The sequence below is a fragment of the Cydia strobilella genome, chromosome 2 (genome assembly GCF_947568885.1).
Source record: "Cydia strobilella chromosome 2, ilCydStro3.1, whole genome shotgun sequence".
In the NCBI taxonomy this organism is placed as follows: Eukaryota; Metazoa; Arthropoda; class Insecta; order Lepidoptera; family Tortricidae; genus Cydia; species Cydia strobilella.
In genome coordinates this window covers 15164533-15181257 of record NC_086042.1, presented here as the reverse complement: position 1 = coordinate 15181257, position 16725 = coordinate 15164533, and the positions used below count along the sequence as shown (strand labels likewise).

Here is a 16725-nt window from a genome sequence, read left to right as displayed (position 1 = left end):
TCTTAGTAATAGGGTCCCATTTTTACCCTTTGGGTATGGAACCCTAAAAAGATGTTTGATGAAGATTTAGTCCCTATGATTCATATGGGGTTTTGTGACGAGGTTAGTGCGTATTTTAAATACTTAATGAATTAATATATGTAGTAGGTATATCAGATACAGTGTACCTTTCTGATAATTAAAAGAAAAAAAAATACATTAGAGGGAATACTTACGAGGGAATCTTTAAGGATACTGCACTAGCTTAGGGTAAAATCGGGGTAGTGCCACTGCCACATTACATCCGTCAAACTCATTTATTCACTGCATTAGGAGTGATGTATTTGACAGCAGTAGTTTGTATGGACTTCTGGTAAAGTATAGTGAGAGCGGGCCTGATGTAAAGCTAGTATTGTAAATAGGAAATAATTATAAAATATAAATCATATAAAATATCCTATAATACTTTGAAATGTCTTATAATTAAATAGAATATACAATCTGAAGCATCCTTTACGAATTTTCCGTTTCCTTGTATCTGAAAAAAAAAAGTTTTTTTTAAATAATTTTTCTGTTAACTACCTGTGGATAAAATGGATGGCAGTTCTGAGAAATTGTATTGAAGAGCCGTTTGCCTCCCACACCCTATGTTAGTTTTATGGTGTGGTGCACACCCTCCCACTTTCTTAAGTTAATAATGTGTGTTGTGAACTAAAACTTACTTGCAACTTGTACAGGTGTAAAACACAGTCTGCCCTTCATCCGCAGACCTCAACTGTAGGGTAGCATATGACATTCTGTCATTGCCGCACTTGGGACATTTCCTCTCAACAACTGGACCCTCGGGGTTGTCCATATTCAAAATATTTTCATTGGGCAACAATGATACTGTGTTAAAGTGAATTGTGTATTTAAATTTTATGTTGTTAAAGTCTGAAAAGAGATAGGATGGTAAGGACCTACTACCTACATATATAAAAACAAAGCCAGGACTAACGTCACCATCCTATACAATATATAGTGATTGGTAACAATGTTTTAATTTCATTGTAGAGTAGTTGAGTTAAAGTAAAGGAAAGTAAGAACTTTGAAGCAGATGGTAAGGTTCCTTTTTTTTAATTATTATTATTTAGCTTTATCCCACATTAGTGGTCCCCAAGGGTGTAAGGTTCATTTAAAGGTTATTAACTTTAATTAATAATTTTGAGCTAAATTTTACTTTACAGATTCCTCTAACTCACCTGCTATGAAATTAAAACGTTACCGATCACTAATAATATATAAGTATGTACTTATCCTGAAAATTCTAATAAATTAAGATTAAAATTACACTTTGTTAATTCATAATATCAATTCTCACATGGATAATTAAGAAACAGTGCAAAGGAATAAAATGAACAATGATTTGGTTTTTATAAAAACAATGATCCATCTTTCTGGAGAAATGCAGCTATAAATAAGGCTTTTTTATTTTCTTTAAAAACTCAAAATCTGTGCTGAATGTTTGTCTAAGACAATGAACGTGTTAAAACAAGAAATAACTATTATAATAGGTAACACCGATTATACTTGGTAAGTTATGTTACTTTACTTACTTTCAGCCCCATACACGGATTTGCAAGCATAGCATTTTACAGAACCAAATTCCTGCAATAGAGGAAGAATGGAGCCGCACCTGGCGCAAAAACCCGTTGTGCTCTGGAATGGAACTCGACTCGCCATAGCCTGATGTGCAGAAAACTAGATTTTAACCATTCCCTAATTAAACAAAACTTTCTTGTCTAGCATGTACATATTTCTTTAGCTATGAAATACGTTTAAAATAAACTTACCTCAAATATAGCCGGTATTTATTTAGAATAAATTTATTGAAAATCTGTAATTATTGTTATTTTATTTAGTTATGTACGACTTATAAACTTATAGGTTATGATGTTATTAATCCAATCAAATAAGCATCAAGCATGTCAGACTGTCAGACGTGACGTGACGTGAGATTGACAATTGACTGGTGTATGGATGGTATAGAAGAAAGGATGCCAATCTCTTATGGCAGAATTGTTGCAAAAGTGACCGCTTTCAGCTTTAAATAATAGTTCCTAATCTCTCCGGTGGCGCTAGGTAGGCTCTGAGACCAAAGAGTATTGTAATATATAGGAGAATCGATGACATGAACCATAGAGGTACAATAATGTAGAGATGAAACAGCAAATAACTCGACCAAATTACGTAGGTTGATTCTTGTATGTTGTCAGGAATATTGAAACGTGTTTTTAATTTTGTCGCATTGCATATGTTCTGTCCCTCACGGTCGCACGGGTGCACATCTATATAAAATACTAGGTGTATGGTCTAGGTACTTCAGTGTATGGTGGCGCCGCCTATTTACTGTTTTTTACGGTCACGTTTTGATACATGAAGATTCATTTCCTTACCTCTACCTTCCTTAGACTGGTGGGTGAATTAAAAAGAGTATATAACCACTACGTTTTAAGAGACGGGACTTCTTTACTGGCCAATGGAATCAATTTAGCATACGTCTAGTGACACACGCACAATATGACACGTCAAACGTCAAAATTGATTCAAGCAACGTGAGTGCCAACATAGCGAAACGAATAGTGCTGTTCGCACGCAGTCCTAGCATTTATCGATAAATTTTCCGTGGTGCCTCTGGGGCGATACATAATAAGTTATAATTTTTATCGATAAAAAATAAAACATTACCTTGCAGTCTATTTTATTAAAAAATATTACAAACATTACAAAGCCTATTTTGCTTTGCCACCTTGCCCGGACGTTTTTTAGGGTTCCGTACCCAAAATGTAAAAACGGGACCCTTTTACTAAGACTCCGCTGTCCGTCTGTCTGTTACCAGGCTGTATCTCATGAACCGTGATAGCTGAAATTTTCACAGGTGATGTATTTCTGTTGCCGCTATAACAACAAATACTAAAAAGTACGGCCCCCCGGGTGCGTGAGTCCGACTCGCACTTGGCCGGTTTTTAATAAATTGGCAGTGTTATCTTCACCAGAGAAAATGAGTCATTTTGTCTGCTACATTCATTGAGTAATAGTCAAACAGAAAACAATACAATTTTTGTGCCACTCTCACAGGTTACATTTGTCGCCCTTTCTTGTCTGCTCATCGGCTGGAAATGCTAAACAGAATCTGCTACAAATGACGCCATTTCACCCACTGTCTGTAAATGAAAAATACCTAGTTATCGATAAATACCAAGAGCAGCACTAGTGTTACGAACAGAACAATTTTTAACAATTTTTTTAACAAATAAAGCATGCAATCGTACTTTCACGTTACACGGGACTAAATATTGTCCAATTAATCCCTATGCCGCTTCTTTTCGCCATCGCCCTACGCGACAACATTACCATTCTCACCACTTAGATGGTTGGCAGTCCTCAACTATGTGTTTATCTAGAAACTTCCTGCCTCGCATAGCTAAACTGTGGAATGAACTGTCGCCTGCGGTATTTCCGGACCGATATGACCTACAAACCTTCAAAAGAGCGTACTCCCATCTTAAAGGCCCGCAACGCACTTACAACCCCTCTGGTGTTACGGGTGTCCATGGGCGGCGGTAATCGCTTAAAGAATGACTCACGTTAGACCGGGCCGTGACCGGGCCGGAGCTTCCGGCGCTTACTTTTCTATGACATGACAGGTGATCACGTGATGCTTTCCATAGAAAACGAAGCGCCGGAAGCTCCGGCCCGGTCACGGCCCGGTCTAACGTGAGTCATCCTTAATCCGTCTAATCCGTCTGCTCGTTTGCCTCCTATTTCATAAACAAAAAAATTCTTGCCTACCGGTCAGGATCCAAAGGAAATCTCACCATAAACTTCCTTTCTTTATTTTCACATCGGTAGGCAAGAATTCCACAAATAGCACAAGTTTTATGTTGTTTCCTTGGTGGTATTTATGTAAATATGCACAATCCGTTTCAGTAAACGATTTTTATAAAATGATAACACAAATTAAAACCAAAAATACGACGAAAAGCTCGAATACTAACAGAAATTGTTGAAACTGCCGTAAACACAATATGGCCGATACGGAGCAGATAAAAATGGCGACTGGCAGATGAAGTAAAATGGATACACCGAGAGAATGAGACGGCAATATCCGCCTTTACACCGCCATTGGTATTATGCCTTTTTCCATACATATTGTATTTGTGGTCCTAGTTGCGCCAGGTTGCATAGGTCTATGATGTAGTAGATATAGTCTGTCAAGCCATTTTCGTTAGTAAAAAAAAGCGCCAATTAAAAAAAAGTATCGTTCCATAGAAAATTTGAACTTCGCGCCTTTTTCTACTATAGTTGGTCAAACCAAATTGGCCGTAAATAAGAACAAAAAAAACTATACTCATCTTTTTCTTTTGGGTGCTAGTACTAGTGTAAGACAATGATAGTATGATTATCTGTCTATGTTTGAATAAAGACAGTCCTTTGACAATAACAGTAAAGTTGTTTGACCGATTAAGTCATGAATCTAATATAACTGGATCGGTCATGAGGGGTGGGGGGAAATGACCGAACGGGATAGTCTTATGTATCTTTCGGTAGGAGTAGCAGAGAAAGCGCTGTTATTGTTTGTCCTTGTCACAGTCTCACATTTTTTTTATTCCCCACCGTAAATTTAGTATGGTTTATGGTGGGCTACAAATCAACTCGACCCATCATATTGTCGCATTGCGTATGTTTTGTCCCTCACGGGCACACGCGTATTGCTGATCTATGTAATGCTAGGTCTATGGATTAAGTATAATATATAGTTTGTCAAAGGACTGTCTCATTTCAAACATAGACTGAGAGAATCATACTATCTTTGTCTTACACTAGTACTAGCGCCCAAAAGAAAAGGATGTATAGTTTTTTTTTTGTTCTTCTTTACTGACATTTTGGTTTGACCAACTATATTTGAGTTACAAATTTTCAATCTCAGAATAATGACTAAAGCATAGAAGTCGGGCAAAAATGCTTCGCAAATATGTATACCCGTACTTTACTTCCTTACGAATTAGATAATGTGCCGAAAAGAGATGCATATATGCTTGTTATTTCTCATTTACGTACGGTGTCATAAGTTTGATAATTTGCTAGGGATGTAACTGTGTCGACTTTTTATATCGATAAATGATGCATAAGTTTATGTGCCGTGTAAAAGAATAATCACGAAATTGGCAAATTGATAATAGTCTGGCTAATGAAATTTGAACCTGAAAAAACGCGGCAATATCAAGAAATCTGTAGCAGGCGGCTCGTTGAAATGAAATGAAATGAAATGCGTGGAATACAAGGATTGCATAACTTTTATACTTTTTATAATTTTCATATTCTAAAAATCATTAAAAAGTATAAAAATTATGCAATCCTTGGAATCAAAGACCCGCCTGATATGAGGATTAATGCATGTACCTTATATAGCTTTTATCTCATTTGCAGTCTACCACTCAGAACCGTCTAACTATACCTCTCGTTTTTTTATCATTAGAAAGAAGGCAAGCGATCTTAACGTGTCGTTTTATCGAAAAACACTTTGAAAATAAGTCACAACAAATATAATATACGATCATTTATAGGTACATACTTTTGCTTTCATAAGTAAAATATTGCTATATTTATAAAAAAACTTGTCAATAAAAAGACACGTGGAAATGGTTTACCGTTTTTTCTAATGCTAAAAGACTAAGTATAGTTTCTAGTCATGTACAGTCAGCTGCAGAGAAAAGGCACCCCCCTGCATACAAAGTTCTGTAAATTAGTATGGACGTAGGGTACCTTTTCTCTGCAGCTGACTGTACCAAATAGGAAATGAAAAAAAAAACGTTCGTGTAATATATTTTTTTTATTTAATAATAGGGAATATTACGCGAAACTCGGCGTAGGTGGCGCCACTATCACAATCTGAGGGTCTATCGCGAAACAAGAAAATCGAACTTTCGTTATCTAACATCTCTGTCACTCTTGCGTATTCGAGCGATAAAGAGGCAGCTAGTTAACGAAATTTCGGATTCGAGTTTTCCGGTAGGTCCCCTGAAAACTTGTCAAAAACCTGTTAAAGGTACAGTATGAATAAGTTACTCTACGATGCACTAAAAAAGCTAGTGCTGCACTCTGGTGGCAGAACATTGCAGTAATATCCCCTATTCCTCGTCCTTTGGAAATCTGAAATAAAAAGTTGAGTTTTGTGACCAACAATATTAATAAAAGGAACATTTATCAATGATCATTAATGTCTTTTTTATTAGGGTTCCGTACCCAAAGGGTAAAAACGGGACCCTATTACTAATACTTCGCTGTCCGTCTGTCTGTCACCAGGCTGTATCTCATGAACCGTGATAGCTAGACAGTTGAAATTTTTACAGATGATGTATTTCTGTTGCCGCTATAACAACAAATACTAAAAAGTACGGTCCCCTTGGTGCGCGCGTCCGACCCGCACTTGACCGGTTTTTAGTATTAAACTATAGTCTGGCAAACACAATCTGTCAGTAAGTAAGAACAAAGAAAACTATAGGTACAGTCGAAGGCAAAAATATCGATCCAGACAAATGGCTTAAAAATATGTGAACACGATTTTATTGTCTGAGCGTACACATATTTTTGAGACTTTGGGAATGTACATATATTTATGCCCTTGACTGTACTCATCAATTAAAATGAGACAGTCCTGGGCCAAACTATAAGAAAGCTGTAAATGTCGATAGGTTATTGATCTGAGGTCGTTACATCACTATGCCAAAAATATAACCTTTCATACTTAGCAGAAAAGTTAGAAAATATATGCAAAAATTCATATAGACTTGAATGCAAGTAATAATTACATAAACAACATATCGATTTCTATGTTTAGGGTCAGGTCCTATAAATTAATTTCTTCAAAATTGAACAAAACTCACCGATTAAAGGTTATCGGTTCGTGCGTATTTTCTTTTCTTCCTGTATGCGATTTACAGCCCTCGATCACACAAGACATTATCACAAAGGGAACTTCAAACCATTACAAATAAAAACTCAGCACGTTTTCCAACAATCTTTCAGGAATAGCAACAATATAATTAAAATAAACCAAGATGACCGCTGAAACATCCCGAAATATTTCAACTAAAATAATACGACTATGTCAAGTTGTTACAGTTGTCACCTACCTGTGAAATAACGAACATATATTTTATTTGGCTGGATTATATTATAGAACCACATAGGACCATTTGACATTTCCCTCAGTTTATCTTATGACAATACTGAAAAAAACGAAAGAACTTGCGGATTGTTGTCTCACTCACTCATAGACAAAAAGTAATAACGTGTTGTGAATACGATATCTTTTACCAAGCTTTTATTTTTGCCCGGCTTCTTTGCTTTAGTCATTATTCTGAGTTTTCAATAAATGCTAATATATATTTTTTCACTGGTAACATTCGTATTATGTCAAATTGTGAAGCGCGTTTGTTTGGCCAAGTATTATATGCTCTTTGGCCTCAGTTTGGCGTTGGTTGACTGACTTGTTTGGTCGGCGACGTCGGCGTTGTTGAATTTAATTTTTGTGTTTAAATCATGTATAAATCATACTAATCAATCTAATCATAGACATAGTATATACAAGTAGTTAGTATTAATAGATAGCCATTTTATTTTGTATCAATTTAGTGTTTTTTTTTATATACTTCATAACTTTCGTAAATTAAAAAGGATATAATTTATTTACAAGTATGTCAAATTAATCGTTCTGTAATATTCTGCGAATTTCTTGGCCACTTAAATATATTTCATACTAACAAGTTTTGTTTTTAGGGATGGAGGAAGCTATCGAGTCGCTCTCTGAGAGCAATATGCAAGCTGAAGTTGATTTAAACTTCCAGCCTAATCAAGAACCGGTACAACCGATTGAACCGAATCAAGTTCCTACGGGACAACCCGGCACACTAGGCCCCAGTGGTAAACATGAAGAGTTTTCTGTTGAAAAAGTCTTGGACCGGCGTGTGAAGAACGGAAAAGTTGAATACTTGCTTAAGTGGAAGGGATATTCTCAGTAAGTTCTGAATTGATTTTGTGGAACTAAATACTTGGCTTGCTCTACAAGATTGATTGCTATTCCATGTTGGCTCTCAAAAACTATCCTAGGTTAGTGTATATGAAATATTGTGAATGCAAACAGACATTTTGATTTTTAGTTATCTAAGTACCAGTAACAATCCCTGATTTGATGAATTCTATGAAGTTGTTAATGCATATTTTTAGTAAACACTTGGCTGTTTTTACGCATATAATATGATTAAACATATAAAGAATAATAAGTCCTTTTTATGTCTTTTGAAAACAATTTTTTTTATTTACTTTAAATTAGTGATGTATCGACTATTGATTTGGCCAACTAGCCGACTAATCAGCGCTCGGATGGCTGATTAGTCAGCCGACTAGTCGGCAAAATCCATAAAAAAATATTTCTCTTAAAAGTTTGCATTCGGATGGTCACTGCAGCAGCTTTGTCTAAGTTTGGATGCTTTGAAGAACATTCTAATTGCTCATTGCATCACTATAGCTTTTCGCGCGCAATTTTTGTACATTTGATTTAATAAAAGAAATGCATATTATATGTAACATGATACTACGGCATCAAATATCCCAGTAAAAAAAAATTTCGTTCAAATACAGACTTCATACATGAAGCCAATTGACTTTGGGCATTTGAGCAAAATATCCTTTCCTTAAGTGACCCGCGTTTTGTGAGGTTGATTGTTTATTTATTAATTAATATTTTTCTTTTAATGTTTTACTTATTTTAGGTATAAAATATTATTTTATAATTTGAGTAAAATGGGTTTAAACATTTGAGAAATATTTGCTGTTTATTTCGTTTATGTGCTATTTTTCTGTACTTAATAATAGGCCAACTAGTGGCCGACTAATCGCCGACTACAAATGTGACCGAATAGTCAGCTATCCAGACTAGTCGGCGACTAGTCGGTACATTCCTACTTTGAATGTCTCCACCAAACACCAATTTTGTGATTACCCTACCCTCCAATCTGGGTTTGGTTGTTGCTATACTCTGTATCTTTAGGTATTTAAATAAAAGTAAACAAAAAATTTGTACATTTTCAGGTAGTTATAACATTTATTGGTTAACCAACGAAATACAAAACCCCTTGGATCTGTCACTGAACGACCTGACTTTAACCTACATTATTTGATCATGTAATGTTTTTAACTACCCTCAACTGGCTCAAGGGGCTATTTGAGTGTAGGTTTTGTTTACTTTTATTGAAATACCTAAAGATACAGAGTATAGAATCACAATTATTTTAAAACTCAAAGACAAACTAAAACTATTGCTTTATTTTAATTGGTTTTCACAAATCATCTGAATGCTACCTGGATAATTCAATTAGTTTTATTGACCAAGCTTAGCGAAGGTTTCTATTTTTATTTTTATTTTATTTTATTGGTATTAAGGATAACAACAGCCGTAAATATAACTAAGACATAATTATGTTTACATAAAACAAGGCCAATAACAGTCATCCATTGAGTTACATGATGTAACGATTAAAAAATAACAAAAATAATAATAACAAAACACGAGAATGTACATTACATAAACACAAATATTTCAGCATGGGCAAAAAGCTTTCATGTCTGGATGTTCTCCTCTACAGGCATTACTCAACCAATTCTTGTGAAGTTTTGTGAACAGGTTCAATATTTATATGTGTAGAATTTTTTGCTAATTCAATTTTTGGCAATTCATCATAATGATGGAGTAATCGGGGTTCACAAGGTCTACAGTTAACAGAGCCAAAAATACTCCAGATTATCCTGAAATCATGTTTAATCTGTGTGACAAAAAGTAATTAATTTGAAATTAGTTAATGTACATGTTCTTTCATTACAGTGAGGACGACACCTGGGAGCCTGAGGACAACCTCGACTGTCCAGAGCTTATATCAGCATATGAAGAAGCTCGCCTTAAGCGGGAACGTGAAGCTGTAGAGGCTGAAGCAGCAACAGCCGAAACTGCTGCTGCAGTAGAAGTTGCGGCTGCCGCTGCGGCCGCTGCGGCTGCCGCAGCGGCCGCTGCTCCCGCTGCCGTAACTCCTACACCTCCATCAGAAACCGTGGAGGAAACGTATAGCACCAGGAAACGCGGCCGTCGAGGTGCTGAAAAGAAGAAAAAGATTGAAGTAATTTTTGTTTTATTTACTGTGCATGATGGTGGTGCAGCCCTGGCAGCTATGTGACATATGACGGTTGGTTATCTTTATCGTTATCCACAATATAGCAGCAGGCCTAAATTAATGTGATGTTGTATCTTGACGGTAAAATGTGCGGTGAATATGAATATGCTATAAAAGTATGTCAATTAACATTGTCAAATAGCATGAAAATGTTTTCCCATTAAACTGGTATTTTTTCCCATATCATACAATGTTGTCCCTTGCATTTCTCATGGGATCCTGGGGTCCGTTTAACAAGTAATCCTAAGAGGTGTGGTAGGCACTAGCTTTTGTAAGCGACTACTATCTGCCATGTGTGTTATAAAAATTGTTTTTTTTTTTTAGTTGGTAAAATATTTTGCTTTACAGGAAATTGAAAAACCCAGAGGTTTGGCTCGTGGTTTGCAGCCAGAGAAGATTCTTGCTGGACAATTATTCCATGGGGTTCTCTATTTTCTTGTTAAATGGTAAGCATAATGATTTTTTTAAACTTAATTCATCCTTTATATTATAATGGCAGCATTTCTATGTTACATCTAGACACGCGGAAGCGTGTCAAGCCAAGTTCAAACGAAGAGAACTGCACTGGCTCAGCTGCTCAATTACAGTGAAGTTCAAGAATTGACTTGGCTAGCCAAAAGACAAATCCTGAACTTTAATTACAGCCCAAGTAAACTAGAACTTGGCACACATATATATATATATCAATTCTTTCGCCGGCGAAGTCAACAACGGCGCATAAGTATATTCTTACTGTTGAACTTGGCTCTCATTTCACATATTTATGTTTTTGATATAAATTGACATTTAACATGACATGATTCATGGACTCTACTATATATATATATTTTTAATTTTACTATAATGTTATGAATTTGAAAGTTACTCTGTTACCTCTGCACGCGTACTGAATGAAAACTACATATAATTATATTCACAGTATTCACACAAAATTAAGTTTGATTTCCGAGCAAGCACATACGATAGTTATTATCACGAAAATAATAATTCTACGTGGTTGAAGACGCGGGTTGCAGCTAGTAACTAACTAAAAGTGATCTGTATACCTAAGTAGCTGTGGCCTGTATCATTCACCTCAATTCTTACGTAAAAGCCAAGACCTATGTAGAAGTTTACAAAAACTAACGTATTTACCCGCGTGTCAATCTGTTTCCAGGGAAGATTGCCTAGAATTCGACGTAGTGCCAGGCCACGAGTTCGGTGAGGCATATCCCGACTTCATGATCGCCTACTACGAGCGCTGCGCGCCCTTTAGCGTTAGGCACAAGGTGGGCAAGGTGCCCAGGACGGCTCCCGAGGTAATTCACGATATAATAATGTTGTAGGGTTCATTCATCCATAGACAGCAACTGAGACCCAAGTACCCTGCCTATATGATCGCCACCCTACTTATGAGTAGGGCATGCAGTACTGGTTCCGGTACCAAGAATCTCATTTTCCGGTTCTGGGCACAGCCGGTACTTAATTGGTCCAGTAGTTTTGGAGAAAATGGGCGGTAACAGAAGGACAGACAGACGCACGAGTGATAAGGGTTAATCCAACCGCCCCACCATATCTCTCTGAAAGGTTTACATACCTGGCGGATGGTAGTGGTCATCGCTTGAGATCGAGTGCAAACCTAACTCTCGCTGTACCGTGTAACAAGACCCGGTTATACTCCAAGTCCTTCACAGTGCGTGCTGTGCAGTTGTGGAACAAGTTGCCGTTAACCCTTAGACAGTCCCAGTCGGTAGCATCACTCAAGAGTAAATTGCATAAGCTATGGCTCTCCAATGACTTGTGTTCTGGTTGAGTACTAAGTATTTTTTATTTAATATTTGTTATGTATATATTTATTTATATGTATGTATTTATATTAATATGTATTATATGTGTATTTATATTATTATATAGGCTACAGGTTTTTAATTATTTACTCGTGTAATAATTGAACCATAATTTCACTTATCTGTACATAGTGTTCGTTTGTATGTCATTTTTAATTGTCCACTCTCAGTCGCTCAAAGGTTAACTGGAAGAGATCCCTAACAGGGATAAGTTCGCCTTTGTACATTGTATACTTTCTGTTTAATTGTATATCTTAACCTGTCTTATGTGCAATAAAGTGTTTACATACATACATAAGGGTTCCGTTTTTTCCTTTTGAGGTACAGTCGCCATCAGATATATCGGAGTGGCCAAGGTGCTCACAAATATCTGAACACGCCTCTATTGTCAAGGCGGTAAGTGCGTGTTCAGATATTTATGAGCACCTCGGCCGCTCCGATATATCTGATTGCGACTGTACAGAACCCTAAAAATTACCAATCCCCCACCCCACCCCTTTATCTCAGAAACTACTGGGTCTAAAACTGAAAAAATACACAAAATAGTTATTTACCTATAGATAACAGGAAAATTTCTTATGAAATTCCTTTACAGTTCTCTGGAGTTGCTCCGCCCGAAACGTGATACTTTGAAGCCTGTTGTAACGCACATAAGGACGATATTTCATTGCATGTTTGAGTATAGTATATTGTACAAGGGCATAAAGCGATCCATTTTTATCCGAGGCAATTTATTGGTTCGAGCGCAGCGAGGACCAATATAGTCGAGGATAAAAATGGACATTTATGCCTGAGTTATACACTCTGCTTTTCACTTCGAGTGTGAGTAAAATATACAAAAATATCCAATATTTTATTTTATTTTACCGTATTTATTCAAGACTATAATAAATTGTACTCGGTTGTGTCGGGGGCGCGGGGCACGCCGGGCGGGAGCGCGCCGGTCGGGCGCGCCCCGGCAGGGCTGGCAGTTTGTATGGCAGATTTTGGATTTTATTGCTAAGTCAATAAGGATCGTAATAGATGATGTTACTTTATGCTCTAGAACATAATAAGCAACTTTATGTCGTCTACGCATGACTTAAAGTCGTATTTTACGAGCATGAGAAGTGAAAAAACAATTTGCCTTTATTTCAGCTGTCGCCAAGCCCTCAGCCTTCGCTTCCGCAGACCACCGAAGATCGGGCAAACGAATCAATGGATACAACGGCACCGTCACTAGAGACGCCCTCTCTTTCTGCGGCAGGTAAGGAAATATTGACGTGTTTATAATTTAGGTAATATAAGCAAAAAGGGAATCAGGCCCCCGTCTTTTGGAATTTAATTCATTTGTCATGAAATTAACTGATATCAAAGATGGATATGGATACAGTCTAAGGAAAACACGTGCCTCGAAAATCACGAAAATTTGATTCTCGATCAGATGGCGCCACTAGTTTTGGCCTACTCTCGTATAGAGGGCGTTGACGGTTTCGTTTGTTATTTATAATTTTAACGCATATCAGTGAAAGAACATGGGTCGAAATCATATAAAAATAATTAATGCAAATAAAAAAATCATTTATCCATATTTAAATACATTTAACGTATTTTTTATAAATCTTCATGTTTAGTTTTAAAGTATGTCGATAGATGGCAGTGAATTTACAGTGGTTACAAAATTTACTATGCCAGTACCGCTCTATCTTATTATATCCTCTTTGCTGATATTAATAACTTTTTACGCGACTAGTCTAGCTACCTCTGGTAACACTTGATATCAGAAGGTGATGTTTTGTTTTGTGTAATGGCGAGTGCTTCTAAAGTCCCTCTTGTTTATTAGGAATATACAATATAACATCATTATCACGAATCTCTTAATCCAGTCAAATTAAGGGCTTTACTTCGGAATGTGAGAGACAGTAAGCCAGAAACTCGTACATACACAATTACACACCTTCATCAGCTCTCGGACCATACGATCAGTAGTTTTATTAAATACCACAGACCTTAAATTTATGCTTACGCATAAAGACAGCTGAAGTGTGGGAAAGAGAAGCCATCACGTATATGAACATCCCATGAGTGCGAGTCAGACTACAAATGAGAAAACGTAACCATTTTTGAGTGATAAGTCAACCCAAGTCGACCCGGAGCGCATTGCCGTATTTTTTAATCTTGAAAATAAAAAGAAATCAGGAAGAAAACGTACAATAAAGTAATGTAGTGAAGATGGTGTCGTGTAGTGTGCCGGATCGTAGTATCACAGGGCGAAATAACCCTGGCAAACATTCATTTCACAGGTAATTATGAAATTCCGAGCGAAGTTTTCTTAACGATATTTTGTTAAATTAACAGCATAAAAAGTGTAAAAAGCCGGTTTATACAATAATTTATTAGTTTTTCTTCAGTTGTGTGCTAATATTTTATCATATTAGTCAATAATTTGGAATATTTTGTGTAAAAACTTAAACTGTTACTATACGCTAGGGCTTGACAAAATGTTCATATGACTGTATCGATAACTTGTCGGTATAATAAGTACAATATATATTTAACTATTTTTTCACATCATTAAGATATTAGCCTTTATAACCGAGTTAAAATAATAACGATTGTTATAATACCTTTTTTGAAGGTGCACATATTTAGCGGTAAATTTAAACTTCATTTCCAATACAGTAGGTACTTACTTACATTTTAGCCACTTTTCCACGACTTTGCCGCCAACACAAGGAAACACAAGACAGCGTATATTTGCACACAGCGTATACACCCAATCCAACTTGTCAGTAGAAAAAGGCGCGAAATCAGGGGTGCGAAACTCCTAGCTTCGGGCAAACTCGGCTCTGTTCGGCTCAGCATTGCTCCGAGCAATGAGGGCTATCGTTTTTTTGCCCACCAGCTGGCGCCTCTGTTGATGGTGGTCCAAAAGACTATAGAACAGCTGTCAGTCATTGAAGTGACAAGTGACATTTGACATTTCGAACTATGGAAAAGACCACCATCTACACTAGCGCCCCTAGCGGCGAATTCATACGCGTTAGCCCTCATTATTAGGGTTGTCACAACTTGACGTCCCTTTGCGTGCACGGTCGTGCACACAGTGGTCACAGATAAGATAATGATCTGAATTTTGACAACCCTAAATAGCCGAAAGGGATAGTGCCATATATTAGAAAGGGACATCATGATTCGACCCTGAACCACTGTCAAACTTCGGTTTTGTAGAAAGTTTCCTTTCTGTACGGTACTTACGGTAGTACTATTATTTATTCTGTGGCGAATTTCATATTTTCTGTGGTAAGTCAACCCTTTGCGCCTACTGTTAGCATGTGTTTGTGATAACGACGTTGTACCACACACACGCATACGACGAGAAACCTACTTTAAAGCTGTAACGGTGCGGTGCGGTAGTATGTTACGGGCTTACGGCTATTATCAACGCTTGCTTGCTTTTTTTTCATTAGACTTTACTTATCTTATACGGAGTTACATATATATCTTTTCACATCACCAATCCGAAATAGTACATTGTGTCACAAGGGAGTAATATGACATATTTACGGCGAGGGCGTAAATTGAATCCTGAACGAAGCGAAGGATTCTATAATAGAATTCCGAGAGTAACGAGGGATTCTAAAGTAGAATCCTGAGCATAGTGAGGGATTCAAGTGTGTTACGTCCAAGATGGAAATAATTTTGCTACCATGTGACACATACTGCTTTTCACATCACCTATGAGGTAATTATGATTTTTAAAAATATTATTTAAGCTAAAAAAATAATGTACTAAAAATGTAAAAATAGTGTCCTAGAACAGAAAACTTTGATCCCTCCTAGCAGGGAAGAAAAGTGCCACTTTGATCCCTCCTAGCAGGGAAGAATTCGAATTAGTGATGTGAAAAAGTGGTTTTCATCAAAGTAACACTTTTCTGTTCTAGGACACTATTTTTTTTTTTTTTTGCACATTATTATTTTAGCTGAAATAATATTTTTAAACGTCATAATTACCTCATAGGTGATGTGAAAAGCATTATGTGTCACATGGTAGCAAAATTATTTCCATCTTGGGCGTAACACACTTGAATACCTCACTACGCTCAGGATTCTACTTTAGAATCCCTCGTTACTCTCGGGATTCTATTATAGAATTCTTCGCTTCGTTTAGGATTCAATGTACGCCCTCGCCGTAAATATGCCATTTTGCTCCCTTGTAACACAATCTACTATTTCACATCACCTATTCGGAAACTGGCTTTTTCTTCCCTGCTAGGAGGGATCAGTGGCACTTTTCTGTTTAAGGACATCTTATTGCCAGTATGAAATATTGACACAAAGAAATATGAAATTAGTATACATATAATCGACTACAATTTCTTTATAATCGATTACGTGCATACAAATATATAATATGAATATAGGCGCTAATAGGGCCTAATAATAGTAATAATTGAGACATTTTATTTTAATAAAAAAGAAATTTTGAAATAGTAGTCGATAAAGCAGTCAAACATCACTAGTTTTGATCTCACATAGACAATTTACGCACACACTTGCATTTCATTTTTGGTCGCACTTTTAAAGCCTGACAGTTGTTCTTTGTCATCCTAGTTCTGGGTTAAATACATACTTAAATGACGTTCATGTGACACGTATGTTTATGTAACAAAATA

General features: G+C 36.6%; 2 protein-coding genes across 2 annotated transcripts; one reads left to right on the top strand and one right to left on the bottom strand.

Moving 5' to 3' along the window:
• Positions 1–445: 445 nt before the first annotated feature.
• LOC134755456 (DNA-directed RNA polymerase I subunit RPA12) lies at positions 446–1972 on the bottom strand. Its single transcript, XM_063692014.1, has 4 exons — positions 1812–1972; positions 1575–1704; positions 702–912; positions 446–517 (listed from the first exon to the last, which is right to left on the bottom strand). Exons 2-4 carry the CDS (start codon positions 1699–1701, stop codon positions 493–495), a joined length of 363 nt encoding a protein of 120 aa, XP_063548084.1. The 5' UTR covers positions 1702–1704; positions 1812–1972; the 3' UTR covers positions 446–492.
• Positions 1973–7522: 5550 nt separating this feature from the next.
• Positions 7523–11584, top strand: LOC134752605 (chromobox protein homolog 1-like). Its single transcript, XM_063688278.1, has 5 exons — positions 7523–7716; positions 7801–8038; positions 9902–10190; positions 10593–10690; positions 11401–11584. Exons 2-5 carry the CDS (start codon positions 7803–7805, stop codon positions 11567–11569), a joined length of 792 nt encoding a protein of 263 aa, XP_063544348.1. The 5' UTR covers positions 7523–7716; positions 7801–7802; the 3' UTR covers positions 11570–11584.
• The last annotated feature ends 5141 nt before the right edge of the window (positions 11585–16725 follow it).

What these genes read in the sequence shown, in the direction of transcription:
- LOC134752605 (XM_063688278.1), top strand. Translation starts at nt 7,803, where the DNA reads ATGGAGGAAGCTATCGAGTCGCTCTCTGAGAGCAATATGCAAGCTGAA. An exon ending in AAGTGGAAGGGATATTCTCA is followed by an intron (nt 8,039 to 9,901) that starts GTAAGTTCTGAA and finishes CTTTCATTACAG; the next exon opens with TGAGGACGACACCTGGGAGC. An exon ending in AAAAGAAGAAAAAGATTGAA is followed by an intron (nt 10,191 to 10,592) that starts GTAATTTTTGTT and finishes TTTGCTTTACAG; the next exon opens with GAAATTGAAAAACCCAGAGG.
- LOC134755456 (XM_063692014.1), bottom strand. Translation starts at nt 1,701, where the DNA reads ATGGCGAGTCGAGTTCCATTCCAGAGCACAACGGGTTTTTGCGCCAGG. An exon ending in ATCCGTGTATGGGGCTGAAA is followed by an intron (nt 913 to 1,574) that starts GTAAGTAAAGTA and finishes ATCTCTTTTCAG; the next exon opens with ACTTTAACAACATAAAATTT. An exon ending in TACACCTGTACAAGTTGCAA is followed by an intron (nt 518 to 701) that starts GTAAGTTTTAGT and finishes TTTTTTTTTCAG; the next exon opens with ATACAAGGAAACGGAAAATT.